The 27,749-nt window shown below is 50.1% G+C and overlaps 9 protein-coding genes across 9 annotated transcripts; 3 read left to right on the top strand and 6 right to left on the bottom strand.

Moving 5' to 3' along the window:
• Positions 1-425: 425 nt before the first annotated feature.
• Positions 426-2,210, bottom strand: F9C07_2282863 (permease of the major facilitator superfamily; the record flags this gene model as incomplete). Its single annotated transcript, XM_071510591.1, has 3 exons — positions 1,562-2,210; positions 1,084-1,498; positions 426-1,025 (listed from the first exon to the last, which is right to left on the bottom strand). Exons 1-3 carry the CDS (start codon positions 2,149-2,151, stop codon positions 426-428), a joined length of 1,605 nt encoding a protein of 534 aa, XP_071366190.1. The 5' UTR covers positions 2,152-2,210.
• A 404-nt stretch (positions 2,211-2,614) lies between these two features.
• F9C07_3186 (Saccharopine dehydrogenase-domain-containing protein) lies at positions 2,615-4,072 on the bottom strand (the record flags this gene model as incomplete). The annotated part of the gene is made up of 4 exons (XM_041291667.2): positions 2,615-3,493; positions 3,556-3,628; positions 3,682-3,829; positions 3,883-4,072. 4 exons carry the CDS (start codon positions 4,070-4,072, stop codon positions 2,615-2,617), a joined length of 1,290 nt encoding a protein of 429 aa, XP_041145517.2.
• A 229-nt stretch (positions 4,073-4,301) lies between these two features.
• On the bottom strand, positions 4,302-6,182 carry F9C07_1485722 (cinnamoyl-CoA reductase). The gene is made up of 5 exons (XM_041291666.2): positions 5,658-6,182; positions 5,371-5,557; positions 5,088-5,260; positions 4,865-4,961; positions 4,302-4,792 (listed from the first exon to the last, which is right to left on the bottom strand). The coding sequence occupies exons 1-5, from the start codon at positions 5,931-5,933 to the stop codon at positions 4,488-4,490; spliced, it is 1,038 nt and encodes a 345-aa protein (XP_041145516.1). The 5' UTR covers positions 5,934-6,182; the 3' UTR covers positions 4,302-4,487.
• Positions 6,183-6,521: 339 nt separating this feature from the next.
• Positions 6,522-7,223, top strand: F9C07_3183 (uncharacterized protein; the record flags this gene model as incomplete). The annotated part of the gene is made up of 1 exon (XM_041285710.1): positions 6,522-7,223. One exon carries the CDS (start codon positions 6,522-6,524, stop codon positions 7,221-7,223), a length of 702 nt encoding a protein of 233 aa, XP_041145515.1.
• Positions 7,224-7,692: 469 nt separating this feature from the next.
• Positions 7,693-9,366, bottom strand: F9C07_2068368 (fungal-specific transcription factor domain-containing protein; the record flags this gene model as incomplete). Its single annotated transcript, XM_071508736.1, has 4 exons — positions 7,693-7,764; positions 7,950-9,017; positions 9,072-9,275; positions 9,340-9,366. The coding sequence occupies 4 exons, from the start codon at positions 9,364-9,366 to the stop codon at positions 7,693-7,695; spliced, it is 1,371 nt and encodes a 456-aa protein (XP_071366189.1).
• Positions 9,367-10,931: 1,565 nt separating this feature from the next.
• On the top strand, positions 10,932-14,446 carry F9C07_2282858 (putative endoglycoceramidase; the record flags this gene model as incomplete). Its single annotated transcript, XM_041291675.2, has 3 exons — positions 10,932-11,414; positions 11,468-12,405; positions 13,198-14,446. 3 exons carry the CDS (start codon positions 10,932-10,934, stop codon positions 14,444-14,446), a joined length of 2,670 nt encoding a protein of 889 aa, XP_041145513.2.
• Positions 14,447-15,159: 713 nt separating this feature from the next.
• Positions 15,160-19,322, bottom strand: F9C07_2067759 (beta-glucosidase-related glycosidase; the record flags this gene model as incomplete). The annotated part of the gene is made up of 6 exons (XM_071508726.1): positions 15,160-16,888; positions 16,938-17,247; positions 17,296-17,493; positions 17,540-17,587; positions 17,940-18,010; positions 18,061-19,322. 6 exons carry the CDS (start codon positions 19,320-19,322, stop codon positions 15,160-15,162), a joined length of 3,618 nt encoding a protein of 1,205 aa, XP_071366188.1.
• A 791-nt stretch (positions 19,323-20,113) lies between these two features.
• On the bottom strand, positions 20,114-22,084 carry F9C07_2255955 (uncharacterized protein; the record flags this gene model as incomplete). Its single annotated transcript, XM_071510110.1, has 5 exons — positions 20,114-20,286; positions 20,342-20,823; positions 20,937-21,892; positions 21,944-21,961; positions 22,049-22,084. 5 exons carry the CDS (start codon positions 22,082-22,084, stop codon positions 20,114-20,116), a joined length of 1,665 nt encoding a protein of 554 aa, XP_071366187.1.
• A 2,594-nt stretch (positions 22,085-24,678) lies between these two features.
• Positions 24,679-27,675, top strand: F9C07_2282857 (general substrate transporter). Its single transcript, XM_041291673.2, has 4 exons — positions 24,679-25,708; positions 25,757-26,235; positions 26,291-26,628; positions 26,679-27,675. The coding sequence occupies exons 1-4, from the start codon at positions 25,493-25,495 to the stop codon at positions 27,257-27,259; spliced, it is 1,614 nt and encodes a 537-aa protein (XP_041145509.1). The 5' UTR covers positions 24,679-25,492; the 3' UTR covers positions 27,260-27,675.
• Positions 27,676-27,749: the final 74 nt, after the last annotated feature.

Genomic DNA, 27,749 nt, shown 5'->3' with positions numbered 1-27,749 from the left:
ACTTGTGGTGTTGGCTTTACTTGTAAGTATTTCATATGCTGTACTCCCGAGAGGAATGGAAAGAGTACCTGGTCGAAGCCATTTGCTTTTGGAACGACTCTAATGATCTCTTTATTCAGATCTTACTACTCACACGAGCTCGTTCATCCTTTTATGCTGTCTATCTTAAATGCCGAAATCCAGCATCCTGTTACTTGTTGGTAGAACTCGCAGCTTTATTGAAGCCCTGATCCTCGGTCAACATGCCAGCTGTTACCTCAAATGTCTCTGTGAATTCGGATGTGTTAGGGACAGTCAGCGTGAATGCTCGGCTTTGACAGGAGTAGCTGTGGAGTGGAGTGTAGGTTGGTCATTCGATCTTCTTGTCCACCGCTGTGGGTTGGAAAAGGCTATTCATAACCTATAATATCTGAGCACTACCAAGTTCACGACTGTTTCTGCTTAACCGAACGCCATTCAATCAAAAGACTTCCCACAATTGTCGTGCAACCCAGCGCGACAGAAAGGTACCACGTATGAGTCAAACTCCGATCGATACTACGCGAGACCTCATCCCACCGCGGCATAGGCACCATGTTCTTGATATCGCCAAGTCCGCGCTCGGCAATATAGGCAGGTGTCAGCCCGGGTACAACATCTTCTAACGTGGACGACAACTGATTCGTGAATATAACCTGTGCAATAGCGATGAACACGGCCGGACCCATGCTCTGCCCGAACAGGATGACCCCGATCCCAAGATTGAGATCTGCGGAACTTAACGTTGTTTGGATAGCTGCCTGGGGGCCTTGGAAGCCAATTCCCCCACCGAAACCGGCTAATCCCGAATAGAAGATAATCTGGGCAAGGGATGTGTGGGGATTGTATGTTGTCATCAAGCCGGCGGCAATTGGCATGCACACGGAGCCAAAGATCATAAAAGGAGCATAGTAACCGAAGGTTGTAGTACCGATACCCTGTATCAAGAGCCCGAGCATCATTCCGGCAAGAATGGGAATCATCAGGTAGCCGCTCTCGCTTGGACTCTGGCAGCATAGAGCATTGTCAGTGAGTGTACGTCGCCAGCTGTCGATGGAAGCTTACCCGGGATCGAACAACTTGATAGTATGTTGGTAAGTACCACTCCAAGACATTGGTCATTGAATTTGTGCACGTAGTGAAGATGAAACCTGCGATGACGTTTCGGCTTTTGATAATGCGGAAGGGGAGCGCTGCGGAGTCTCCTCGTCGGTATTGATTGAGGAGAAAGACAGTGAGTAGCACAGCAAATACAGCGAATAGTCCAATCACCTTCCCATCGGACCAGGGATACTTGGTTCCTGCCCAAGAGAGTGCGATAAATAGCGCTGTGAGGGAGGGAATGAACAAGCAGTTGCTAACGAGGTCGAGCTCTCTGATCTTCTGAGTCAGTGTGAGGTCGTCCTCTTGGCGACTTCTTGGGTCTGAGAAGAGGAAGAACATGACCGCTAGCGATACCGTGCCAATAGGAAGGTTGATCCTATTCAGATATCAACATCAAGCTAGCTGCAGTTTAGCCATGATTAGGAAGAGGAGAGAATACCAGAAACACCATCGCCACCCCAGAGATTGCGTTAGTGCACCACCCACTATAGGCGCCGCAATGATGGCAAGCGACTCTACACACGCCATTAACCCCGCAAATACTGGACGTCTGTTAAGCGGGAGAATATGGGCGAGGACTGCAAAACAGCCCGCAAGCTCACCCGCAAACCCTAGACCCGTCACTGCTCTCCCTACAATAAACATCGTCGATGAAGCCGCTGTGGCACAGAGTACAGAGCCGACAAGGAATATAACATTGCTTGTCATAAAGACAATCTTAATAGAGAAGAGTGTATACAGCTTTGCAAACCCGAACTGGAATGCACAGGTGCAGAGTCGGAATGCAGAGGAGTACCATCCTACATCGGCGAGAGTATGGAAGTGGTTGGTGATGCTCGGGACAGCTGTTGCGACAATGTTGGCGTCCAGGCCCCCGAGAATCAGGATTACACACAGCGCTATTACGGTGAACCAAAACTTGGTGCCTGTTGGGTAATTTGGCTCTGTATCTGGAGGGGTGGACTCGACATTCAGTGGCTCAATTGTTTGTGCCGAGGTTGCCGAACGTTGTGGTTGATTTTGCTGCATATCTCAACACTTTGTGGTTAATAAAAAAAGATCTCTGTAGATGTAGCCGTACGAAATCCTTGGCACGAGCAAGTAAAAAGAAGAAAGAGACGAGTGGAAATCTATTATACACGATGCAGTATGCAATTCTGCAGCCGAGGCAGTGGGATTCATTTCTCTACACGTGAGAGATAAGCAGGGATCTACATTATGTATTTCGGGCCGAATACTGCCCTAATATAACATAGTATGGGAAACTCGCAAGGTCATTACCGAAGAAAGCAATGTTGCACACGAAACTGGGAGAGCTTAGATGAGAAACCTATTGTGATCCAAATGCATTAGTATAATCAGTGTTTTGTTTTGGCCGCAGACACCTAGGAAGGTCTAACTGTAAGAACGAGATGGAGATAACGAAAGGTATTGAATTCTTGCCGGAAACCTCACGCGTGGGTGTATCCCACGAACCTCCTTCAACGCAAATTCAAACCTTGGTAAACGGATCTTTCCCCTTATATACCGGATCGTCGGCTTGAACTTCCATGGTCACCCCGGCAGCTCTCAACCGAGATACATAGTGATCTCCCAGGGTGGCAGAGGTCAACACCCCGCCACCAAACTTGTGTGCCCATGTATCCTTCTGCCAAAGAAGAATCCGAGCTGCTTCTCCCAAGGCGACAGCTGTAAATATGTAGGGATCACTCTCATAACGCATACGAACCAAGGCCTTTTGCTTCGGCTTAGTTGGGGTGTCTGCCTCGGCGACACACCGATACTCGAACCAGTTTTTCTCAATATCACTCTGACCTGCACCACCACCGGGTTCATACCAAAGTTTCGGGAGCAACTTTCGAATAGGGCGTAGGAGGATCAGCGGCGCCAACATTAGTCCTCCAAAATGCCACAATATCGCCGCCACGGGTCCCCAGATCTTAAACCATGCGTGAAAATCGAAGTTCTGGCCATATGAAACAGTAGTTGATTCTAGCAAGCCCCATGATCTATGAACAATCGCTCGGTCGACTGGTCCTTGTGGCTGATATGCCATCCAACCTAGTCTTTTGATCCAGAGTAGTCCGAAGAGCTTGGTCCAGATACTAGTTGGTTTAGTGGGCACAGTTGGCGAGGGTTGCCTTGGGGAGAGAGAATACGGGGCATGAGCTTTGTAGAGATGGCGAAGGGAATGGAGCTCAAATGCTTGCAGAACCGATGTCAACGTTCCACCACTGATACAGCCCTGAACACCGTGGATACAAACATCGACACGGCCTGTCTGCGCATTGAAATGGCGGCGGATGTAGCTGGCAGCAAGCCAAGTGGAAAGGTCGGATGGCACACAGTCGAAGCCACAACACGGAATCATCTGGTCCTAATTAGCCACGAACCAATGCCTCAATGTGGTCTTGATGCCCGTGGGATACATACAATGCTCCCGGTTTCTTTTGCAGTTCTATCGTACTGTTGGATCATGTTTTTCAGCCAGGGTATTTCTCCATTGCTATACCTCGACTGTCAGCATGTTCTATGCAGATTTAGCCACTGAGAACTGACCAGTCCAAGTAATGCGTGCCATTTCGAGCACAGGCAGCGAAGGTCTCCGACCCATAAAGCAGAAATGGGCCCACAGTCGATATGACTAGTCGTGTCCTCTTCGCCAAGCCGTCCAGCTCGTTCTCGTTCAGATTCACGACAAGAATATCTACTTGATGATTAGCCATCGAAAGGACGAATAGTGATCTGGTATTCACTGACCAGGTGGTTGCATAGAACTGTTCTCTGGCATTAGCGACTGAGCAAGCTGTTCGAGCTTTCCCCTATTTCTTCCGGCGATGGCCCACTTCAGGTCCAACGGTAACGACTTGAAAATATACTGTGTAGTGAGCATACCCGTGTACCCGGTGGCACCTAGCAAAATCAAGTCATATTGGCGTCTGGAAGTCATTGTGGAATGGATTAAAGTGCTCCGTCTACGTTCTGAGTCTTTTGCCAGCATAGAAGGCAGACAAGGTCTGGACAGTCAGGGTCATGACTATATAAAAGGGCGCTGAGCACAGATTTTGACTCACATGCAGGGAAGAAGTATCCCCAGAGACTGTTTATCAATAGACTGTCCATAGATCCGTACATTTTAAGAGTGGATAGCCGGAGGGATCGGCCTGATAATTCCTCCGATTATACTTCGGAAGCCCTAGTTAACTAAGAAATAAGATTATACCCTCAGGCTGCAGGCTAGCCGAATTGAGATATATTTGCGAGGTTCTATGCTAAGCCCTCACAGCTATTCAGAACAATGACTTGCTACCTAATGACGCATACGGATTCCAAATTTGCTGGGTTTTTCGATCCCTCGATAATCTCTAGTACCCCAGACTATCAATTCCAGCTCGAATCGACTCCTCCAATCCAACCCAACCAGACCCTCCGAAAAGTGCCTGGAGTAAATTCTTCGCTCTCCGAGCAGGGACGATCTCACTCAAATCTCGGAGCTCATTCTCTGGAGGACCTGGAATTCCTGTATGACCCGGACGGAGCTTTCGTAAAATACCGACGAATTCCTTCCAGGTAAAAGTCGAGGCGAAAGCAAACAGACGTTCGGACTTGACTTCGGGATGAAGAAGACCAACGACATGTACGCGCGCAAGATCTGCAACGTCGACGAATTCTATTTTCGAACACATATCGGTAAACGGATCGACATGAAACGTATAGGAATAGGGGACAATATGATACTTACGTCCAGGAAACCCGAAAGCCGTGGTGTCACCGTCAAGCAAATTAGCCGCCCACTTCATGGTGGAGCCAGCTATTTCGGGGTGAAGCACTTGTCCGAGCTGGATTGCGATTATGAATTAGCGAAGATCATGCATGGAAACTTTTCAGATTTTGTTTAGACTCCATTGATATGCTCTGGAGGAATTGTACGACGACATTAAAGCCTGCCCCATTCGTTCACTCACCGTGTAGTAGGGCAAGATGGCGTTGAACACGAAAGGCGGCTTGTTATTCTTAACCCACTTCCACGCCGCTCGCTCGCCTTCTGTCTTGGAAGCAACGTAGACCGTGAATGGCTTGGCATCTGCTGGGGTGCCTTCGTCAAAAGCAGCCTTCACCGTCGCTTCATTCCACGTGTCTACAGTCATACCATTAGCATCAAGCTTGTATGAATGATTAGGTATCATTCTATCGGTCCATGTTTGGTTGGTATCCTCGATATAGGAGGCCCTTAAAGCGAATGCTTACCTTCAGTGATCACGATCCCTTCGACTCCCGGTTGTGGTAATGCCGCTGCTGAAGCGGATGAAGTAAGGACGACTCTTTTAATCGATCCTTCAGGTTGCCTAGCGGCGGCTTCTAAAACAGTCTCAGTGGCCGAAACAACTTTCGGAATAACCTCGTCAGCATTCGGGCTGAAGGAAACGTCCGATGCCTAGAGGTATCTGTTCAGCATCATAACATCTAGAGCTGCTCATATTTCTCCTAGCTGGGCAGAGCTGTGGGGGCCAAGGTAGAAAAGGCTTTGTATATACCACATGAATTACACCGCTAACATCCCTCATTGCCTTGCTCAAAGTGTCATAGTTACTCAAGTCTGGAATAACAACCGACTCGAAACTGTTGGGACCGTATTTGGATCTGAAAAGTTCGTCGAGCCACGGCTTCTGGGAGCGCACGGTGCCTCGCACAACGTATCCAAGGGATAAGAGTTGCTGGACAACGTGCGAACCAATAAAGCCATTGGCACCTGTGACTAGAACGCGGGATCCAGGCGCAATAGCGTACTGTTCTTTTTTGATTGATGCCATTTTAGTTGACTGGTGGTGACTTGCAGTAAAAGGTTGTCGATGTGAAAGACTCTGAATTGAAATGTAGGTTTCGTGACTGCTTTCCAATCTTCTACATATCAGGATCAGGGAATGACTTATATTCTATTTCCATCGAGCAGGATCAGGAGTTCTCTGCCTCCGCGGAGCTGGATAACCTCATCTATACGAAAGCGCAAGAAGTAGTATTTATATTTATCAGCCGTCTGCCATTACGTATTGAGAGTCAAGTTGGAATTGCTCATTATAAATCCTCCTCTCGATTATGAAGCATTCCATGGAGAATGACATCCGCGGAGCTGGCTTCTCCCATCTGGGAGTGCTACTGCCGATATTAATCAGCCACCGGCCATAGTCTATCAAGAGTCACACTAGATATTATAAAGCGTCGCATTCGGAATTCCTTCCGCGGAACCAACTATCTTCTGTCTGGCCTGGTCAAGCTGTTTCGCTACAGCATATATTTCCAGCCAGCCTCCCATGAAATGCTCAAATTACAGCGCCAACAATCAGTGGTGCACTTCGTTATCGCATTTTCCTTTCACATCAATCGAGAGACGTATAGCCAAGATGAAAGTTGGCATCGTGAACGCAGGCAATATTGGATTGCGTCTGGGCTTTGCCTGGATTCGCCTTGGTCATGATGTCATGCTCAGCAAGGACACGCATCCGGAACGGCTTCAAAAGCGTATTCGACAATTCGCTATGGAAAAGGGCATCGGGGAGGACGAGATAGCCCGGTTTCAATACGGGTCAATCACGGACGCTGCGAAATTCGGCGACGTTATCATTCTGTCGGCATACTTCCCACGCTTGGCTCATATTCTCAAAGAGCTCCAAAACGACGCCATTACGCTTTCGGGTAAACTGGTGATCGATACAATGAACCCACTAAATGTGGATGCCAACTTCAATCATTACCATGACCTCAAGTACATGGAAAGGACTTCCGTCACGCAAGAGGTTCAGCGAGCCTTTCCAGAAGCAATAGTTTTCAAAGCCTTCAATTCCATGCCTGCAACGCTTTTGGAAGTCCAAAAGTGGGCACCTCGTCGTGTACCACCTATAATCTTCATTGGTGGAAACCCATCTTCCATCGACACAGTACGAAAGCTTATCAAAGACACCGGATTCAAGCCACAGTTTGCAGGTTATGATTTGAATCATTCAGGATTGCTGGAGCGATTGGGTGTATTGTTACATCTGGTGGCTGAGAATGAATATGAGGGCAATTTCGATGTCGTCTTCGATGTTATGGAAGGGAAGGCCTGAGTGTCGATTATGCCATGGTGATATGGTCTGGAATTAGTTCTCTTCCTCTGTTGATTGATGTCCTCCCCGCTAAAGTGGTTTATGTGAGCACCTGTCGTCTGGAAGATAGATGTAAGCGTTGGACTCAGGCTTCCTTCACGATTGGAATAGCCTGAGTAGGCTATTTTCAAGTGGGGGAAGCCATGACGTTAACATTCCGAATACTACCCAATAGTTTTGGAGCTAATGAATATTGATCCCTTCGGTGCCGCCATATACTTAGAATGGCTCTAAACTGTCTGGATGATTGAGCAACCAATAATTTCCAAAGGGCGTTGTGAAGTCTCCAGCAAGCTTCTGCTTTACCGTTCGGACGGCCTCAACACAAGTTTCCCGCAGCGCTCGGGCCTCGTCCGATTGACTTTCCCTCATGGCCTCATTGAGCCAAAGAAGGGCTGAGTCTATCAGCTCGACATCCAACTGGGTGTTATTATGCGACGGATTCCCCAGAGTGTTGGCCGTCAACAGCACCAGAGCGGTCGTATAAGGACAAGAGGTCATCCTGTTATTGTCAACAATGGTACCATCATTATGATATGTGATTGCTAACCAGCGAAACCAGGCATCTCTCGACCAAACCTCTCGCAACAAGAGCATGTAATTTCGGGCCTGGTGTACTATTGTGTCCCAAGCTGGTGGTAGCTGCAGCATTTGAATTCCTCTACTATGGTTGCGCAAACCACTCACCCATTGTCGATCCCAAGCGTGAGCCCGGCTAACAAGCGCCATGCATTGGAGACTGGTTGCGTGTAGCACACAGAAAAATCCACCATTTGCGGGTTTATTGCTAGTGCTCGATGTGACAATACTGGCGCTAAATTCGAGTGGTATGGAAGCTCGCCATTCGTCGAGCGCGCTAACAACGCTCTCCCTTGCGTTGCGTCGTTCTTCGAAGCTTCGGTTGACTGCTCGTGTGGAGTAGAGAGAGTCATATACACGACCCTCAATCTTGGCCAGCTTGACGCGAGCCAGAAAGTAATTCATCCTGGCATTTCCGTCCGCCGTAACGACGATACCAGCAGTGTTGTCATTATCGTCGTTCGTTGTCGGCAAGGAAGATGGTAACTCCACGTCCATATCGTCATCGAGTTGAACCGAAGGTTGTTGGGTACGGAGGCTTAGATCTTTGTCGAGAATGTATGCAATCCAAATGACGCGGGCACGCTGTCTCCTTTCCACAGGATCCAGATGTGTTGATGCTGCATGGCTGTGCAGGCCTAACTTATGTGCCAGACGCATGGTTGCCGATATTAGGAGCAAAGATGGGGTCAGGTCGTGTGCAGTTTGGAGCAACATCACCATGCCCACCAGTACCTGTATGTTAAGGAGATGGGTCTCACCAAGCATCACAGTCGAGATGATAGATTGTACCTTGTTGAGATACTCCGTTGTCTGATCGGTCTGGTGCTGCGACCGGCCATTCCTGGGGTTTTCTGGAACCTGTTGGCAAGCCAAGGCAAAAACGACGTTGATGGCAGCCCATACTACTGGGTCGCGTTGTCGGGGTTGACGGGCATAGCATTCACCGACTAGACGCAACAGCGTGTCAGCATGAAAGAGCGGTAAGACCGAGTTGTAAGTATTAAGATATATTCCAACCATGGCCATGGCTTGATGTAGTGGAGGTAGTTTCATTGAGCTGATTGTATGGTCGCCGTCCTCGTCAATGTGTTGATCTGCGACGTGCGCTGCTATTGTCGTCCTCACCGGCTCTTGTGTTGCATGTGACGCCTGATCATGGTCTCGATTCTGGGCCTGTAGCTTTTATAATTGAGTATCCTCATTATTTCAACGCCCGGGAATACGTACAAGTTGAGTCTCTAAGCGCTGTATTTCTGCTTGCAGGCTCTGGACTTCGTCCGCCTTCTTGAGCTCGCTCCTACGTTGTGCTCTGGGCTTCGACTTCCGGCTCAGCGCCGTATGCGTGCAATCTGTAGCGTAGTTGATGCAGTTCGAGCAGCGAGGTTTCTGTCCGTCGCACTTGATCCTGCGCGTGTAGCATAGATCGCATGCCTGTTCCCATCATAACTTAGCAATTCGCATTTAATCAATGCGCCGACGCGCTTATCATTCCTACCTTCCTCGGTCGATTACTCAATTCCATTGTAGCTCCGGTATGCGGTTAAATCCATTCGATCGTTGTGCTCCCCCCATGGAGGTAGACCCCAAGTGGTGGATTGGTCACTTATGTGAAAGGCGAAAAGGCTCCGCGGAAGCAGCAGTCAGCTGACTCATCTGGGGCATTACAAATCCACTCCGACGTTCTTACTATGGAACCATTCTTGTCTGCTAGTGACTACTCGAGGTGATAGAGCTGAAATTACAGAATCAAGCCATTCGATTTGCACTTGAGTAGGTTGTGTCGAAGTCAAGGTCTCCTCAACCCAAGGCACATAACCATGATAAGGGCCCTGATCACGACATTTCAGATGTAGCCGATCTCGGTAATCTGGATAACCATGGACTATCCGACCAGGTAAAGCACTTTTTGGCCATGACACTGGTAAGTTCAGGCCGGAGCATTGGCTCGATAGGTCTGAGGAGCACCTAACAGCGATGGGGTCTTACTTCGTGCCGTTCGGTGTGGCTTCGACGACATGCATTGGAAGCCATAGCTCCATATTAGAGATCAGTAAATATCTGCCGGCCCTCGTTCGGAGCTTTCAGTTCGAATTGGTGGATGGGAAGGAGGGATGGAGGACACTCAACCATTCGTTTGTCATGCCTCTGGGCTTTAATGTGAAGATGAAGCCAGCAGTCTAGGGTAGTGCCCCCCAGGATTTGCTCCTTCCTATTGTTTTGTTATCAAGACAAGAGTAACTACGAAGCAACCTGATCCTCCATGTATATCAGAACAAGACCAGAAAGCATTCGAACGCGGAAGGGCATTTAGGGAAGATTTTGAGTAAAATATCCTCGATTCATCCGGGGATGGTAGATTGGCCATGGTGGCTATGCTTTGCCTGGGCTTGTTAAGTGATCTCACAAGTACTACTATACAATCTTCGATGGACGTCCATGGGATTGGTTTCCTAGCCGAAGAACAACGGCCCAATTCTACAAGGCCGTCCTGTTTTCGTAACCTTTGCGACTGAATTAATTAGCAAAGGGCGTGGTGCATGTTGGATGACAAGGTTACATTGCACATAAACGTCCGGGTAGAAGCACAGGAATCGAATACCTGTCACATGTTTCTTATATCTTCAGAAAATAGTGTTAAAATCGTTACATAATTGCGGGGAAACCTTTAGATTCTCTACCAATCTCCAGCCGACCTGGGCTCCACTTACAAGTAGCCCGTCTCTCCGATCCTAGGTAACTTGTCCTTCCCCACCGTGACAGAGAGACGCTTGGTGAATCTAACAGCCTAAGCCGGCGTGTCAATACAATCACATCACTTGATTGGCTTGTCACGCCGGGCCGCCTCGCCTACGATGTATATCCGGGACCCCTGCAGCGCTATGGCGTGTTTTGTGGGTCACTTCGACGTCCAATTCTTCAGGCGATTAAGCCCGAATAGTGGATGTAACCTCACATTTGAGTTGTGTAAAAAGGGGCGCTGCACATGTATAAACCTCCTACAGCCTCCTCATGCTTGTTATCCTCCGAACGTTTCGTCACTCTGCCCCCTTGTCCGTTTAGTCTTACTGGGGTTGACTTAGCTTTTTCATGGCAATGCTGTTCACTCCCATTGCGGCTGCATCACTGCTAGCGGTGGTGGGCACACAGCCGACGGGTGTGTTCGCTCAAGATGCCGAGGGTTGGTACAAGGCTCATCCCGGAATGTCGCGCATCAAGGATGTGAATCAAGACACACATCAGATCGTCGATGAATTTGGCCGTACGCGGTTCTTCCACGGAACCAATGTCGTTATGAAGGAACCACCATGGCATCGGCCCTTGGAGTGGGTGCCCGGTGTCTCCTCGTTTGGCGAGCAAGATGTCCAAAATCTGCACGACTTGGGTCTGAACATTGTCCGGTTGGGCCACAGCTGGGCTGGAGCAGAGCCTATGCGTGGGGAGTACAACCAGACATTTCTGGATATTATGAAAAAGCAGACTAAGATGGCGGAGGACCATGGACTTTACGTTTTGGTGGACGTGCATCAGGACTGCCTGGCGCGGCAATTTTGCGGGAACGGTGTACCCGACGTAAGTAGACGCCCGGACAGGTGGGCGCAGCTGATACTGACATGGCTTCCTAGTGGTTTGCCAAGAAAGATTGGGTATCGAGTGGCAAGATGTATCCGTTTCCCCTCAAAACGACGCCGTTCCCGGTGGATGAAAACGGCTTCCCTTCGCCACAGTCGCTTTGCGGTTCGGTCGACTGGGCTCTGAGCTACACGTCGGTGGCGCTGGGCAATGCGTTTGGGCGGTTATATAACAATTACGACGGGCTGGGCGATGCGTTCGCAGCGTACTGGAAAAAGCTGGCGTCCGAGTATGGCAAGACGACCAATGTGGTCGGGTATAACCTGCTGAACGAGCCATGGGTGGGCGACACATGGGCCGATCCGACACTGCTGGTGCCAGGTGTTGCCGACCACAAGGTCCTAGAAGGGCTCTGGAACCGCGCGGCCAAGCAGATCCGTACCGTCGACAATGACACACTCATCTGGTTCGAAGGCGCCACGCTGGACGTCCTGTCCGGCTTCAACAACGTCCCGCTTGGGGACGGCTCTAAGTCGGTGCACTCGTTCCACTACTACAACCCGCCGCAACTGGGCTCCATTTCCACCACGCTCAGCAACCGCCACAAGGACAACGAGCGCCTGAGGACCGCCGGGGTGCTGACCGAGCTCACGTTCTGGATGGGTGATGAGAAGCAGATGCAGGGCCTCGCAGATGCCATGTCGGCGACCGATGCCAATATGGTTTCCTGGATCGGTTGGGCGTACGAGAACCTGTACAACGGCACATCTGGTCAGCCCTATCCTGAGCTGGCCAAGCACTACAGCCGTGCATACCCAGCTGCCGTCGCCGGCACTCCCAAAAGCTTCAGCTTTGCTGACAGCTCGGCCACCTTCAAGCTGCAGTTCACATCGGATCCCAATATCCAAGCGCCCACCGAAATTATCCTGCCCCCATCCACATTTCCCAGCGGCTATAGCGTCCAGGTCTCTCCCGATGGTAGCGTGCTGCAGTACGCCGTTGACAAGCGTACTCTAGCCTTCTTCACATCGACCAGTATCAAGAACGCCACGGACATCACTATCACAATCACTCGTAAATAATCTCATCCATAGTCTATTTGCCCCTCAAATTACTAGGTGCTTACCCACGTTTAAATCTCATCTGCACCCTGACTTCCGCTTTAGACTGTTCTTGTCGGGCTTTCGGTAACCCACAAGGCACAATTGTATAACTATGGCAGGTCACACCAGGCAAGACACCTCGCCGACGAAACATACTCCTGTACATGTCCAGCGTTGTTCATGTCAAACAAGCGTTGTTCAGTACTCCGTAGAGCTGAGAGCATAATGTCCTTCCTACCCGGACGCTAAACCTCTTCGAGTCTAATTCCCAGGTCACGGGTCCATTCCTCAAAGATAACAGAAGGTTGCGGGGAATTCGAGTCTTGTCCCGAAGCCAAATCTCTTCCACCTTCCAGCCTTGTGCACAGGACCCGAACCGATCTTTTCTCTTGATGTTGTCTCTACATTATCGGCTACCGGAACTCAACGATACACCACTACCCGTTCCTGGGTCATGGTAGCAGTTCCATACAGCAAAGGCTGTCGCACCTGCATACAGCGACGAGTCAAGGTAGAGGCGACCCTCCATACATGCTGCGTGCCAGCCTACAAAGCATGGTGATGCCACTAACCGAGTGGAACCGGGCGTAGTGTGATGAGACACGACCCAACTGCCGACGTTGCGAGCTGCGAGGGATTCAATGTCCCGGTTATCGGAAACCTTTGACCTTCGTGGTTAGCACTCCCTCCGATTCCAGAACAACGGCAGGCCCTACGTATCGATCGGCGACCCGGTCCGCACAATCCCAGAAGTCGAACACCTCTCGGTCTATTACGAAGCGTGGTGGATACTCGCATAATACTGTGGATGAGTTGATTGTGCCAAGTCTTGTGGAAAAACCTTTAGCCGCGCAGGGAGTTGAAACCCTGGGCTTCTTCATAGACGCCACGGTCCCAGGGCTCTACTATATGTATAGTACTCGTCTGTCGGTCAATTGGATGAACTTTGCTCGACGCCATGTTGAGTCGACCCTGGACCCCTTCATCTGGAGTCTCCGGTGTTTGGGTACGCTTCACCTGGGCATGAAACACCAGGACCAGGATACGATTGCCAGTAGTCGGTCCATGTATAGTCGTGGGCTGCAAGGCTTGCATAGTTTGCTACGACGACCCCGATTTGTCCGATCTGACATGACCCTCGCAATTGCTGTCATGCTTGGCATTTACGAGATGATGGATCCGATCACACCACAGTCCTGGCTCACGCATTCCAGTGGCATTGCCACCCTCATTCGCTTACGGGGACCAAATGCTCACCGTGGTGGGTTTGGCCGCACTTTGCTCATTTCCTTCAAGTCATTTATAGTAGCCGACGCGCTCATTCGAGGTGAGGCCTGTTTCTTAGCTGAGCCGGCATGGCAATTGGCGCTCACCGACACTCTCGCCGCGGAAAGTGGAAATGGAAAGGGCAGCCAGCTCTGTGATCTAGTTGAACTACTTTTTGCCGAGATCACTAAGTGTCCTGGCCTCTACGCTCGCGCCTGCGCCATCATCAAAAATAATGAAACAGATCACTCCATGTTCGAAACACTTAGACAGGAAGCCACGCAGTCTAAGCAAAGGCTCCAATACCTGAAAGACCAACTGGAATCGGTAGTTCCAGTCTCGCTAGACAGTGAGGCTCTGAGAGACAAACCAGACCTTATTGGACTAATTCCCGTTTCAGTAGCTCAGAAAAGCAGGGCGTTTGCTGGTCATGGAGCTCAGTCAGCTCTCGCACTTCTGGACCAGGTTATCGTACTTACGGAGTCCGATCATCACCGGCTGTTCACAGATTCAACAATGCCTACGTTACCGGTGTGGGATGTGCTACCAGCCCCAGCCAATTGTGTGACAATGGACAAGGAAGAGACTCTTGCGAATCGACTTCCAGCATGGCCGGATCAACTGGCGCTGTCCATGGGTATGCTTGCCGTGAAGGACACTTGACATGTATGAATGTCCCCAAGCCAATGGATCATTCTGATATACGATATATCTCAAGGCTGTGACGTTGCCCTGGGAATGTAAGTTGCGATCCAGTTGTATGACCTCTGATACCCATTGTGGCTGTTCGATAGCCAGTGTAGAAAGCTTATGCTCATTACGATATAAGCTATGGTAGCCAACGGAGACGATACAGATGAGCGATGAGGCTCCTTCCGTAACCAAGTCTTTCTGCTATCAACCCAGGAGGTTTGTCAAATCCTTACCCGACCCGCAGTGTTCCCAAGTGCTGCTTGTAGAGACAGGAACCAGCCCATCAAAATGAATGGTGTAAACCATCGGGTTGCTTTTATCTATTCTCTCTATCGTGTGGATATGATCGTGCTCGCGATAAGATTTTGTCCGTTAGGTATATATACCTTTACTTGGGATTCGAGAAGACCAGGAGGGCGTATATATATCTGTGGCGCTCGAGTTTACAATACCTCAATGTTGTCAAAGGTCTGCGCGATATCGGACCCCTCCTTATCATTCCATACTAAAGACATATGTGCATTCCTACATCAGGTAGTCTAATCGTCTACGAGGCCTGATTTCAGGTGAAGTTACTCAGTGCCGGCACACCGGATGGATCAGGACCACAATGGTCACGTGACAGTTTCCATGATGGAGCCCTCCAATTCGCAAATACCACGCCTGATGTTCAGAAGAGACTATTAAAGAACTGTCACGTTGACGCCCTTCAGATCCTCCGTTCTCGAGCTCGTACCAGCCCAGAAGGAGTAGACTCCTCTCTTCACACGCAACTCCCCATCGACATAGTATCCAAGATCTTTATGCGGAATGACAAATCGAACCTCTCTACCTTCCCCAGCGTGTAGGTCAACCTTCTCAAATCTCACTAGGCGCTTCACAGGAACTTCGATGCCTGTCGTCGTGTTCGGGCGATGATATAGTTGCACGACTTCCTTCCCAGCGATAGGACCAACATTGGTAATATTCACACGCACCTCAACACTGCTATTGCTAGCTCTCGCCCTAGGGGCCGAGATCGTGAAATCTGTATAACTCAAGCCAAATCCAAACGGCATCGGCGGAGACCGTGAAAGCAGAGGAAACTGGTACGTGGAATGAAATCCTAAGATGCTATCCGCTGTGCCGGTATCGTCACTCGGAAGGTAATCGTAAAACACTGGCGTTGCAGATGTATCTTGTGGCAAACTGATCGGCAACTTGCCGCTGGGGTTGACGTCGCCCATGATGATCTCGGCTAAAGCATCGCCAGTGAATTCGCCGCCCAAGAAAGAATGGAGAATCGCATTGCTGCGGAGGGTCGAATTATTGAGTACGAAAGGCTGTCCGCCGGAAAGGACCAGGATCGTGGGAATTGACGCGTCCAGCACAGCATCGAGGAGTTGCTGTTGAGCCCCTGGGAAGCCCAGGTTGGCGTGCGTGAAGAACTCCCCGTCGGTCCGCTTGGTTACTAGGGGGTCTGTGGTCCCGACGGAGAGCGAGCCGAGGACGATAATTGCAAGCCCGGCCTCTTTGGCGGCTGACACGGCGGTTGCAATGTTCGTGGTATCAGTGTCAATGAAGTCGACCCCTTGGACCAGGGTCACATTACTTGTACCGAGCTTGGCTTGGAGACTTTGATAGAGTGAGTTGCCATACTGAGAGTCACTCGAGTTCACAGGCGCATAGGAGCCGTAGTTACGGATATCAGCGAATGGGCCGAGAAGGGCCACCTTTGATGGTGTTGTCGGTAGGATACCATCATTCTGAAGCAGGACTATGCTTTCTCTGGTGACATGGCGGCTAATCTCGAGGTGGGCAGGCGTTCGCAGGGTCTCGTTCACTTTGGCCGGGTCAGGAAGAGGTTTGTCGAAAACACCGGTTGCGAACTTCAGCTGAAGAATATTTAATACAGCCTCATCGATCAACTGCCCTACATGGCTATCCTCTGCAGCTGCAACAAGAGTGGGGAATACAGCCGGAGACTGGGGACTCAACTCCATCTGCAACCCAGCTTCCAGTGCTAGTAACGCGGCCTCGGCATATGAGCCGGCCAGCCGAGACTCAGTATAGAGATGTGCAATGCCTCCTGCATCTGACATAACAATACCCTCAAAGCCAAGCCTTTGGCGAAGAATGTCCCGCACGAGATACTTGTTCGCCGACATTGGGACCAAGTCGACCGACGCGTAAGAGACCATGACAGCGGCGGGATCTGCTTCCAATGCCCGTAGATAAGGACGCAACTGATCGTTATAAAGATGGTTGATTCCCCCATACATGCTGGCAGCATTGATCCCACCACGACTCTCGCCATAGACGAAGTGCTTGACGGTCGTGGCGACTTTGATGTTTCCTGAATCGTCTTTGTCCTGCATAGTCTGGACATAGGCATGGCCAAATTCACCAGTTAAGTAAGAGTCCTCGCCAAACCTGGCTGCGTTAGCGTGTTTACGATGGACAGGACAGGACAGCTACTCACAGCTCACCGATGCGGGAATACCGCGGCTCCCACGCTATGTCTAGTGGCGGAGACAGAACCCATGAGACGCCGATTGCTATTTGCTCTTCACGAAGGGCAGCAACGCCCTCGCTGAACAGCGGAATGTTGAATGTAGCCGCCATGGCCAGATTACTTGGGAAGATAGTACCCCCGGACAGGTAGAGACTGTTAATTGAGTCTGTAACGGTGATGAATGGGATATGAAGCCGACTCTCATTGATTTGCCTCTGTCGCACTTCGTTTGTGAGTGGAAGAATGTCATCGGCCCAGTTGAGCGTAGCACCAAAGCCTGTACTGTCAGTTACATTGTAGGATTACCCACAAATAGATCACCCACCAATGTTGCCGTTCTGGTACTCCGCTTGCCTGTATTCGTAGTTTTCCTCGTCTATCTCCGGACCGGTATTTAGAAGCCGACGGATACCACCCATCTGGCCAACCTTCTCTTCCCAGGTCATCTGGCTCAACAATGCTTCAGCACGTTCTCTATGCAATGTTCCCACTGACGTCTCTGAGTGCACAGAGGCCGCGAGGACTGTGGAGGACAATGCCATTGCCGGAAGAGTCAATTGCAGGTTCACCATAGTGAGCAATGGCTGTTACGCACAGCTTGAACAGGAATGCTTCAACTGCAATTCAACTTCAAGTAAGAGAATAGTGCTCTAGCCTAATGAGCCGTGTTCGTGCCATTGTCTCCGGACTTTATACATTATTTATCATCTACCGGCGGGGTGTTAGCGGATTGAATCATTGTAGTGCAACATCACGAAATGTGGGGCCCCGACTGCCGATAAAATTTAACGGCTCGGAGGTTTGTCCGAGATAGACATTTGCCGTGCCAGCGTTCTTTGCTACCGAGCTAAAGTAAGTATACCCTGGCCAAACGGGGGTGGGAGTTTTCCATCGGCTATGGCCGTGTATGGACCAGGGCGTGAGTGAGTATAGACGTTGAAAAGTACTCGTTACAACGAAATGACACACGATATTGCTCTAGAGGACAGTATTGGACGTGTATAGACATGTACTTAAAAGTCCGCCAAGCAAAGACTAAACTATATTATGTGAAAGATGTCGGTCTGTCTGGTATTATCATCATAGAGACCCCAGCAGCCATTGCGGCTTCGGATGAACAGGCTCATCCCCAATTTCAGCCATCTTCTTCTCTAACAGTGTAGTCATCTGCCTGACCACGCCTTGATATTCTCCTTTATGATACACATTGAACAGCTCTAATGGATCCTTGTCACAGTCAAAGAGCTCCCACTCTTTATGCTCCCTGCCCCCGGGACGCGCTCCCGGGACGTCTAAGGGCTCGTTGTACCAATAGATCAGCTTGTACCTCTGGTTACGTATACCATAATGTGCATATGCATGGTGGATAATGTCGTTATGCATCCAGTATCGGTGATATGCCACCTGTTGCCAGGACTCCGGCGTACGGCCCTGCAAGAGTGGACGGAAGGACGTGCCTTGCATGTATGAGGGCGCAGGGAGGTTGGCGTAGTCCAACCATGTGGGCGCAAAATCGACGTTGCAGATTATATCGTCGCACACTGACCCAGCAATGATCTCCTTCGGGTATCTGATGAGAAATGGCATTTGAAATGACTCTTCGTACATGAATCTCTTATCAAACCAGCCGTGCTCTCCTAGAAAGAACCCTTGGTCGGAGGTATAGACAACGATTGTGTTCTCTGCTAGCTGGGGTTCTGAATCCAGGTAGTCTAACATGCGGCCGACGTTATCATCAATCGATTGGATAGTGCGAATGTAGCGTTGCATGTATCGCTGAAACTTAAATTCGGCTAACTCGGCGTGGCTTTTGAATGTAAAGACAGTGCCATCATCTTTGTCAATTAGTCTCATTGATTGAAGCTCAGCAATTGAACCTGGGACCGGAACCTTGCGCTCGCTGCTACCAAATTCTTGCAGCACAGGTTCGCCAACTCTGCGGCCGCCATCTGGCTGTACGAGTCCGAGATCTTGGTAGGTGAGGTCTTCAGCGACGCGCATCTTGGCGATCTTGGCCGCTTTCGCGCGGTTCTTATAGTCGTCGGTGAATGTATCAGGCAAGCGCACGGGGTCCTTGTACAAGTGCTTGTGCTTGTCATCGCATTCCCATGACCGATGGGGCGCTTTGTGGTGGCACATTAGGAAGAACGGACGATCGCGGTCTCGCGACTTGATCCAATCCAGAGACTTGTCGGTGATAATGTCTGTCACGTATCCTGATTCGACCCGCTCCCCGGTGGGCTCAATGAAGTCGGGATCCCAGTAGAGGCCTTGTCCAGGCAGAACAGACCAGTAGTCGAAGCCTGCAGGTTGATTATCAACACTCTCCCCAAGGTGCCATTTTCCAACCATGGCGGTTTGATATCCGCCGGTCCGAAGATGCTTTGCAACATTGGGGATGTGCTTATTTATCTGCACGTGGTTAAGATTGCTGCTATCGAAGGCTCCCTCTGTTTGTAACTCACATGGTCGTTCAGCGTCATGACGCCGTTAACATGATTATACGTTCCACAAAGAATTGCCGCTCGGGATGGGGTACAAATTGAGTTCGTCACATAGCAATGGTTGAATTTCATTCCTTCCGTCGCCAGGCGATCGATGTTAGGTGTGTGGTTGATTCCAGCGCCGTAGCAGCTAATCGCCCTGGAAGCGTGATCGTCTGCCATAATGAAGATGATATTTGGCCGCCTGTCACGGCCCCTAGATACCGGTACTGCCATTCTTGCATTTGAGTACCCAGTGTGAAAACAGGATGTGTGAAAATGGTTATCCCGTTAGCTAACTAGCGATATATATGTCAACTCGGCTCGGCTTCAGATCCCCGACGACCCACTGTCTACCGACTGGACATCGGCAGCTCGGCCGCTCTCGCCAGCCATTGGTCAGGACCTTCTTTCTAGTACATGAACTGCTCATCAAGCCCACCGATAAAGCCTAATGCCTCTTGGGTGCCTTCACCGGGCCACCCGAGAAGGTCCAGTCCGTATTCTAGTCCACAAAATAGATTTGGTTCACTACCTATCTGTTCGGTTACGGGATCTACAGTACCGCGATCATCCCAATCTGATGCGGGCGGTGGGATCTGGTCATCCTCGGTAGAGGCAGTCCAGGTGAGAAGGGGTCTGTTGGGTTCCGGAGCAGCATCACAGCTGTCGTCTACAAAGTCCGATTGCCGCAGCAGACTGTGGATGGCAAGGCGCTGGCGCATATATGCATCGCGTGAGATACCGGCAGGCGGATGTGGGCTTGGATCCGCCGTGGCTATAGGGTGATGGTCGGAAGACTCCAACCATTTCTTGTGCTGCTGGATGGCTCGCTCCAGGATTTCACGCTGTTTGGTCAGCCTAGCTCATTGAGTGCGATGCAGCCACTCACCATGGATTTTAGCTGAGCGGAGAACCCGAAGTACCGAGTTATCACGTCGAGACATAGCTGAGCTTTGTAAATGGCCAACTGCATGGGCAGAGCCTCATCACTTCTCCCAGTATAAGTCACAAACAAGATCAAGCGAGCTGCGTGATAGGCACACACAGCTGCATCGAAATCAAGCATCTGTTGCTCATCCTTATGGTGAACAAAGTCCGAAAGGACCTTCACGATCTGTTCAGCGTGTCCCAGGCACTTTTCTTTCATGAGAACACGCTCCGGCAGTGTCATGCGCTCCACGGCCGGGTGTGGAGTGGATTCGGGGTAGCCACTGAGAAAGATGCGATACAGATCGCAATGACACTGATGCCAGGACATGTGCAAAATTGCGTACCGGGCGGGCCAATGAAGCTCTCCTGGGTTTGCCGGAGGATATTGATCAGTGGACGTGAGTCGACTGCGTAGACAATGGAGATCTGATTGGAATCTTTCCACGGATTCAAACAGTTAGGAGAGGCTTAGTTCTTTGGCAAATATTCTTCGGTTCAGTCTGTTTGGGTATCAGTATCGAGCAGAATGCTACGCGGCCTCCAAACGAACCTCATTATTCCCCTTCGAATAAAAGCTAGCTTGACGAAGGCCGCTCGAGCTCCCAGGAATTCTGGCTCAAGGCCCTTGCCCGGATGGAGGAAGCCGGTCAGCACCGGTCGCTCATTGTGGAAGTCCTCATCTTCACAGGGTAGTTGGAGGTGAATTGTCTCTGGGTCGAAGAGTTCAAATTCTTTCAATCCCACGCAGAAACTGTCCTCCAGCAAATAGAGCGACCACAACGTCCTCCGCCGTACCTCCTGTGCAATCAGACCCAGGCGCGAGTGCTCGTAGTTCAGACGCAGGGATACAGCCCACCGTGCTGCGAGTCCAGCAAGAATGAATGCGCGTGGAAATTGGCCTACTCCGGCCCTATATCGAATGGTGAGCAGTGACGCTTGGATTAGGAATATCGAGGGTCGTTCGAGCCGATCCAGTATGAGTTGTTCGGACTGTTGCGCCCAGGCACCATGCTCAGACCTGTATTGACTAAAATATAAAGCAGTGATCGCACATATGGCTAGCTTGAGCGACTCATCGATGGTACTTTCAGAACAGCGTCGAACGACAGTGTCTTTGTGGAGGAAGTTGAAAGATGGGAGAGGGTGTAAGCGATCGAAATAGTCTCCCAGAAGCGAGCCCACTACCTCATCGGAAGGCGACGGAGGAGCAGAAGGTATTGGTATTGAAGGATTAGATTGGCTGACGGTGCAATCATCACTCGTAATCGTGCTAGAGGCGCTGGTCGTGGGACTTGGCAACTCCTCAACGCGAGTTAATGCGGGTCTCGTTGGCCCAGTAGATGAAGCATAGGTACATTGACGACCTCGGCGATGACAATTATGGCACCGAGGCGTAGCCCCCGAGCAACGGACCTTCATGGCCCGACACTCCAGGCAAGCCTTCGCACCACGACGCTTCGGAGGCAGATGCGGCACATACAGGCCGACGGGCTGAGAATTGTCGCGCTGGAAAGAGCAGTGGAATTATAGACGCTCACAGCTCTTGCAACAAGGTACGTTTCCTTCACAGCGGACCTAGGCATGGTTCGTCAATATTAACCCTAATAGCCCTGGAGGGATTCCTAATCATCGTTACCACCACTGGGATGGGGTCTTTCTTACCTTGCGTACCCGACACTGGACACACGCTTTCTTCATGGTTGAGAGAGTGAATGGAGGATGAATGAGCCCCTTGTGAACTCAGTCTAGACTTGACCCTCAACTAGTCGACAGAGAATCGGCCTTTCGTCACGCTAGCCTTCAATTGCGTGCGGTGGCTCCGCCCTTTGCTGAACCAATCACGGCAGTCTCCGACCGACTGTCCGAGGCTTCAGAATCCCAGTTATCCAACTAGCACTGCGCTGTCCCACTTGGGCTCCGTTAGTTCATATGGCCGGTCACAAGTAGGGCATAAAGACACCCCTCTCACTCCATTGTCATGCTGTCTGGGCCAAGCTCCGATCTGGAATCGCGTCTCTGCTTCCGCCGGCGCAACAGACCAAAACGCGTCGCATTTGATATCTATTACCTCACTGGGATACCATGGGACATGATGCTTTGGATCTGATCGTAGACATGAGCAAACAGCTCACAGTTTAGAAAATATACTGCCCACCCATGGATGCGTCACATATTCAGTACACCTAGGAATGGGAGAGAAGCGAACAACGTTCTCGATCTCCAGCCAAAAATAATAATAATAAAAAAAAAAAATGAATACCACCTTGCCTATGCCACGGCCAGGTTACGTTACCTTCATGAGTTGAGCTTATCTAACTGCTTGCAGCTTCACTATGAAGCCTTCGATATTGATGCTAACGCGGACAGCCTTTGCTTACAAGGGAGGTGTCATCAACAACGGATTCGGATAGCTTTACCAACCTAGCACAATGTGCTACACGTTCACATATATACATAGCCGTCTAAAATAATCTGGGAGTGGATATTGCTAGGATACTTCGGAGAAGAAAAGGTAGCTGAATTATTTGGTTCCCACTTTGACATCGGCACCATTGTCTCACAGAGCCTGCTCAATCTTAGTGCCTCTTCTTGTTAATATGTAACAAATTGTTTTGCTATTATTGTCATGCTCGATATCGGCACCCTGTTTTAGTAGCGGCTGAACTACGTCTGCTTGTCTCGTAGACTATGCATATCCAAGTGCAGTGCTATGCTTACGTGTAGTGTGCGCAAGAGTTCCTAGGGTGCTAATCTTGGGACCTCGATCTAACATCTGTACTATCTTTTCATGCCCTATATCTGATATGAAACGAACTATAGTGTTGCCGTAATCCCCCCGTACGTAACCATTGGCCCCTTGATCCAATAGATAATGTATGCGCCTTTTAATGGCTTTCTTGGATGCCACATGGAGCGCAGGGGCCTTGATGAGACCAGTGCCTTGATCTAGTAGTACCTACACTAGAGATTCATTGTTTTCTGAGAGGACAGGGCTGAGTGCAGTATGATTGAAGTTCTTACTCATTAATGCACCTCATTTGAGTAGTATCTTTAAACTTTTCTTTTATCACCAGTAGCTAGTCGCAGGGTGGTCATCTCGATATCCTTTGCCTCGTTGGCATAGCGAAACCAAGTATGACTTATGTATATAGAAATGAGGAGTATGGAATTCCTCATCTGATTCCACCAATTTCTCGGCAAAAGCTGACTTCTCTGGCTCCCCTGCCTCAGTGAGCTCAGCTGGCACGTCTGCGTCGACTCCCAAGTTGTCACGATTCTCATATTTGTTGACAAAACAAGACAAGCAGACATTGGCCGCGTGATAATAGGCATATAGTACACCAGTCTTTCTTCGCTTCCAAGTATTCCCTAACTGACAAAAGCGGGGATCGCCACACCTTCAGCCCAGGATTAACAACAAGAAAACTATTACAGAGGGGGATAACAGTCATTCAACATTGAATGCGTCACTAATGGGAGTCAGATCTCGGCCAACCAAATTGATGAACTGAGCTGAAAAGACAGAATCATCAAGGTACACATCTACCTACAAGATAATCAGGCATTGTGGTTAATGCGAACGTAGAGGAAGGCTGAGAGACAACGCAAGCCAAGCCAAGGCTGTGTATTACAAAGCTTGAACAGGTGGAGAAAGTGCAAGCTTAAGGTAGAACCGGCTTCACTGCGGCCCGCGCTTACCCCAGACATCAGTCGCCGTTAAGTGTCCACAGGGAGAGTCTTGATAAGCTGCCACAAAGGAACAAACGAGTGGGAGGCCACTGCGGCAGAGGCTCAGAGATCACTCTCGATCGTGACCCGCTTCAGCAGGCAATGAGCACAGCGGACCAGTAGACCAAGTGCCCACTAGCCTTATACGGTATCATGACATTCGGGGTGTGTGAATAGCACACTTTTGCTCAGGGGTTATCATGGTTCAAGATATCTTCAACATCACTCCAGAGCTGGCATATTGATATTGCCAACGCTCCTCCTATACCCTATCCCTCATCTCAATAAATTCCATACCAGTGGGTATCTTCTGGTCATGATACCACATTTGGATATTCTATTTTTAACTATATTCTGAGCATTACGTAGGATTCGAAGCGTACGAACTAATCTTAGCCCTCCAAAGGTGAATTCTACGTGACTTCTTGACGATGCATGGTGACAGTTGTATTGACACTCCTTTCACATGGACATTATATTGGTCGTGTGGTTGGCTGAGAACTCGCCCTCCAACGCAGGAGACCAACGGGAGCGCATGTCGAATCCGCCACTATTTTTGACCACAGTGCGTCCGCAGTACGAGTAACCCATATTTTGTAGTATTTAATTAAGGTTTCTCCCCGGCTTCCCATTGGAGGAGATTCAAGATCCGTCCGGGGTCATAGCGCGGGGTAGTTCCCGTCCGGGGTAAAGCTGGCCGAGCCCTAGCCCTCGAATCAGATGACCCCGAGCCGTGTTCGATTCTGGGATCCGTCAGGCTCTTTAAAGATCGAGCAAATTCTCTTAGGTCTACCACTCAGTGAGCATGATAGTTTACAGAGATGGAGAGACCAAGTATCACGTGCATCTGACTGCAAAGACATTCTGAATGGGTCACGTTTGCTGAACATTTGACTGCGGTATTCAATACTCCGAGTCCAGCACAGCGCCGCCTAAAAATTAGCGCTTATCCTCTCCCGGCTGCTCGGTTAAAATCGACTCGCTTTATTATGATTGGCTCAACCCGAATCGAGGGAATCAGGAGGTTGGTTGACTCGCACTAACGGACAGAAGGATTCTGGACTTCTTCGTCTACGACCCAAAGCAGGAATTCTCCGGCGAATGGAACGCCACCAATTTGCTTGACTTCAGCGGACCCCGCAAACGAACCAGTACAATTCCTCCCGACCAGTACCTATCAGATTAGCCCACCACAATCAAGAGACGCGGCTACCCGTTGTTGGGTAGCGGAGGTCAAGGTTCGGAGCAAGCTTCGCTTAATTGAGCTAGGATCGGGACCACCATCACGAGCGTATTGTCGCAGGTATAAAGATCTGAAACTCCCCCAGTCGTGCCTGCCTGTCTTTCATTTACCCGTTTGTCTCAGAGATTGTCAAAATGACTAGCGACACAGAGAAGGAGACCTCAGCGTTGGAGCTTGAAGCGCAGCCCAACTCCAAGCCCGGACCTGTTTACGATGGCGACGAGAAGGTTGACTACGACAGGGCAGGCGCTCTTGAGGCCGAGCAGGCCGAACATAATATGACTGTGCTCGAGGCTGTCAAGGCCTATCCCGCTGCCAGCTGGTGGGCATTCGTGATGTCATTCACCATTGTAAGCTCTTGCCCAAGGTAGACAGATCATTCTCTAACGTTGCGATAGGTCCTGGAGTCATACTGTGTTTTCCTAATGGGACAGTTTATCGCCACACAGCAATTCGCCAATGATTTTGGTGTATGGAGCGACAACACAGGGAAGTATATTATCGAAGCTTCATGGCAGTCAGCATTCCAGTGTAGTGGACCAGTCGGTGCCTTCATCGGTGTATTCATCGCAGGTCCCATTACCAGTCGGATTGGATATCGATGGGCAACCATTGGGGGTCTCATGTTCTTGAACGCCTTCATCTTCATTTTCTATTTTGGCAACAGCAATGGGATGTTTTTCGCGTCCCAGATCCTAGAAGGCCTCCCGTGGGGCATTTTTATCGCCAATGCACCCGCCTACTGTGCCGAAATTGTGCCGATGAGATTGAGAGCTCCGGCGACGCAGATGTTGCAGATGTTCTGGGCGGTTGGGTCAATCATAGTCGGCGGTATCACCTACCACTACCAATCCAGGACAGACCCGTCTGCGTACAGGTTCGTCCGCCCCCATAGATGCCATCGAGGAGCGCTGTACTAACCGTGGTCCCAGAGTTCCCATTGCACTGCAGTGGATGTTTCCTACTCCCCTCGCCATCCTTCTCTTCATCGCGCCTGAATCGCCCTGGTGGCTCGTCCGAAAGGGCCGTCTGGCCGAGGCCGAGAAGGCTGTCAAACGACTTGGACGCGCGAGTGCAACTGATAATCCCGCTGCTGCAGTCGCTATGATGCGTCGCACAATCGAACTCGAGAAGACGGAGAAGAAGCCCAGTCTCATCGAACTGTGGAAAGGCACTGATCTCTACCGCACATTGATTGTGTGCGGTGTGTACGCATCTCAGAATCTGACGGGCAATCTGATCGCTAACCAAGCGGTTTACTTTTTCAAGCGTGAGTCCAGCCATTTCCTCCAAACCCATAACAGACTAACACCAGACCAGAGGCCGGCATGGCAGACAACACCGCCTTTGCACTTGGTCTCGTTACTTCGGCCCTCCAATTGATCATGGTCATGCTCTCTTGGATCCTCACCACGTACCTTGGTCGACGCACCATCTATGTCTATGGTCAACTCATCAACTGTGGATTCTTGGTCGCGCTCGGTATTGCGGCTTCGGTTGGCAGTAGTATCGCGGCTAGCAATGCGCAGGCATCACTGGGCTTGATCGTCTCCGTCCTGTTCTGCTTGGGACCCGCCCCTGCCTCATGGGTCATCATCGGCGAGACATCCTCCGTTCGTCTCAGGCCACTGACCACCGGTATTGGACGAGGTGCCTACTACGTGGTCAACATTCCTTGCATCTTCCTTTCCAGCTACATGCTCAACGATGATAAGTGGGCCCTGGGCGGCAAGAGCGGCTACGTCTGGGCTGGTACTGCGTTTATCTGTACCGCCGGCGCTTGGTGGTGGGTTCCAGAGATGAAGAACAGGTCCTTCCGTGAGATCGACATTTTGTTCCGGCGTAAGGTCCCGGCTCGAAAATGGAAGCAGACGGTCGTCGATCTCCGCGATGACGAGTAGATGGAAATTGCTGTTCGGAGAAGCCTGAGTGGTACTGCTTGTGCAAGCATATGTGGTTGAGATGAGTTCCTTAATAGATATTTACGGGTAATTATTTCAAGATGAGAATAGGAGATTGGGTTTCATTAATACTCACAACCCTCCAAGTATTATATAAACCCAGCTATAATTCAATCCGACCATTATCCAAACTCCCAGTGAGAGTTAGATCAGCCCTGTTTATATAAGATGAGCCATTGTATACGAAATACATAATGAATATTATTATATATATCGCATGATCACCTCATACGACTTTATAATTCCATGGCAAGTTTTGAGCGTAATGCTACCCTAGACATGGCGGAGTCGGTCAGAGAGCACAGGGACATAGAATCGGTTGTTTTAGAGTATACTCTTGGATGTTAAAGGCCCCGGGTAATAACAGAACGTCGTGGTATCATGTTAAATGAAGGGTCTGGATAGTACAACCCACCTAAAACCGTGAGAT

This window comes from Aspergillus flavus, chromosome 4 (genome assembly GCF_009017415.1).
Source record: "Aspergillus flavus chromosome 4, complete sequence".
Taxonomy (NCBI): Eukaryota; Fungi; Ascomycota; class Eurotiomycetes; order Eurotiales; family Aspergillaceae; genus Aspergillus; species Aspergillus flavus.
Note: the sequence above shows the minus strand (reverse complement) of the source record. Positions and strands in the feature narration are given on the sequence as shown.